The 2,587-nt window shown below is 28.0% G+C and overlaps 1 protein-coding gene across 1 annotated transcript; it reads right to left on the reverse strand.

Moving 5' to 3' along the window:
- Positions 1–583: 583 nt before the first annotated feature.
- On the reverse strand, positions 584–2,587 carry LOC130962772 (GATA transcription factor 19). The gene is made up of 2 exons (XM_057888961.1): positions 2,123–2,587; positions 584–976 (listed from the first exon to the last, which is right to left on the reverse strand). The coding sequence occupies exons 1-2, from the start codon at positions 2,507–2,509 to the stop codon at positions 683–685; spliced, it is 681 nt and encodes a 226-aa protein (XP_057744944.1). The 5' UTR covers positions 2,510–2,587; the 3' UTR covers positions 584–682.

Here is a 2,587-nt window from a genome sequence, read left to right on the forward strand (position 1 = left end):
CATCGCATAAAAAACATCTGCATCATCGTTATCATAAGTCGTTGACGTGTGTTTGCATGGTCTTGACTGCCAAGGTAGTAGCAGCTAGATACACACATTGCATGGTCTACATCATTGTTATAATGTTATTATTAGCCACACTTTTATAACATTATATATATCGAAATAGTATAATACTTTTAGATAATAATAATAATAATAATAATAATATTTTTATAATATATTAAAATTAAATTCTATAATCAATTATTTAATAATTAAAAAACATTTTCATACGAAAATAATTATAAATTTTTTATTAGAATATCTACTATATTATTTTGAGAAAAAATATAAAAAAATTAATAATTTTAATAATTTTAATTTATATTTACTAATATTTTTAGTCAATAATCTGATTATTTTTAGTATAATAATTTAATATTATATTTTTAAATATTAATAATTAATTACTAACAAAAAATAATAAATTATACTAGTTATGTAATATTGTTCTAAAATATTTTCATATAAATAGCTTCTAAACATACAATTTACTTATCAAAATTGATAGAGGGGTCAAAATAACTGACCACGGCAAGTGCACACCAAAACATGAGCATTGATCCTTTCTATGAATATTAAATATTTAAATAATAAACTAATTTAATATAAACTTGCATAATGTGGTTCAATGATTTCTTCATCTTGTAAAGTCGTGAACAAGATTTGTTCTGTCTGCATTGTTGAGTCTCCAAGAAGGGAATGGGTCCATGTCATCATTGGCATCATAATCCATGAAACGTAACTCGCCGTTATTATTGCCTTGAGAGTTTGTATAGTACCACGAATTGTTATTGTTGTGGCCGTACATGTGAGTCGCAACCGGCTCCATTTCGCCGCCGCTGTTAGTAACGGTGGTTGTGGTGGCGGCTGCGGTAGCGCTGGCTCTTCTCTCTTCTTTCTTGTATCTAATCCCGCATGCATTGCATAGTGTCTGCTTGCAATTCAAACACAAAAACAACCTTAAATAAATTGTACCTTAAACATATATAGAAGTATATGATGGTAATACTAGAAAGACAAAAAAAAAAAAAATAGGTAGAATTTGTCTTATTTAATATTTATTAATAATTAATGAATATTAAATAAGATAAATTATGATTGTTTTTTGTCGATTTTTTTTGTTACCAAACATTTTTAATGATTATATATGGAGGGAAGAAAAGCCAAAGCTTACTATTTAAAAGATAGTTCATCATGAGATTCAGCCGCTCTCTTTATTAATTGAAGCATCGACATTTTTTTAAATTAGCAAAAAAATTAATATAATCATTTTCGTTAATACATGAAATTGCCTTCATATAAAATTTATATTTAAAAATTATTAAATAATTTAATAAATTTGGCTACATTAAAAAAGTTTATTAAGTGGACAAAAGATAATAACCCTTACAATATTTTCTTTTAATTTTTAATTTTTTAGCATTTAATTAATATAACAATGCTACAAAATCAGTATAATTTATTAAGAAAAAATATAGGTAGACAATAAAAATATTAAATAATATAAACAATAGATTTATTGGATGTTCATTTTACTAGGTATACGGATGGTTATTTTAATATTACAATTTAGATAATTAATTTAAAAGTGTAATGTGTTTTTATTCAATTAGTGATTGTTCATGTTATTCAAGATGGTCATTATTTACTTAACACTCCTCATTTATTAATCAACATTTAGCCATCAGTTTATTTTTACAGGTAAAATTAAGGAAAAAAATCTAAATGCACTAGTAAAATGAGAAATGTTAAATTGTTAACTCAATTTTTAGTTTATTTTTTAAATTTAATAATTCAATAATATATTGTAAGAAAGATTAGGAGCTAGTATAATATGAGATTATATTTAATAGTGTATAATTTTTTTTGATAGTTAAATACTGATAAAATTTTAATAAAAATATTTTTTATAGACTTTCTCATATATTATGTCTCATATTTTTTAATATTAATAATTAACAAAATAATAATTTTTTGTAAGATTCGTCCTAATAAAATATGTACGTCGACTAAAATTACTCGGCACTATCAATAAAATTTGCCGGATCTAGAAATTTTCACTCATTCATATATTTACCTTGGGTCCCCGAGGACCGTTCCTCCATAGGGGTGTGGAAGTGGTATCACAGTTGGCACAGCGGCGAGAAAAGAAAGCATCACCGTCGGATCCCTTGCTGGCTTTAGCCTCAGAATGCTGAGGATTCTGTTTGGAGCGACGTTCATGATGATGATGATGACGTGTTCGCCTGTCTTCGTCTTCGGAGAATCTCGTGGACGGTGTCCCCAGGGAGAGGGTACAGTCCACGGACGACCAAGACAAAGACGAGGAAGAAGGTGTAAAGGAGTACCTGTTTGGGTCACCGTAATAATAGTCATCTCCATAAGGCGTGGGGAACATGCCGCATTTACACGTGCCCATCACGTGATCCTGAGAGTTGCTGTTACTGCAACAATGATTCATCATTCTTTTCTTTATCTTCTCAAAATTGTATGTAGAGGAGCCAATGCAAGTTAGAGAAATAAAAAGCGGGTATTATTTTGA

The sequence above is a fragment of the Arachis stenosperma genome, chromosome 1, assembly GCF_014773155.1.
Source record: "Arachis stenosperma cultivar V10309 chromosome 1, arast.V10309.gnm1.PFL2, whole genome shotgun sequence".
NCBI lineage: Eukaryota > Viridiplantae > Streptophyta > Magnoliopsida > Fabales > Fabaceae > Arachis > Arachis stenosperma.

Coding starts and splice junctions, on each gene's coding strand:
- LOC130962772 (XM_057888961.1), bottom strand. CDS start 2,509: ATGATGAATCATTGTTGCAGTAACAGCAACTCTCAGGATCACGTGATG. Junction 977..2,122: donor ACGGTCCTCGGGGACCCAAG/GTAAATATATGA, acceptor AATTGCAAGCAG/ACACTATGCAATGCATGCGG.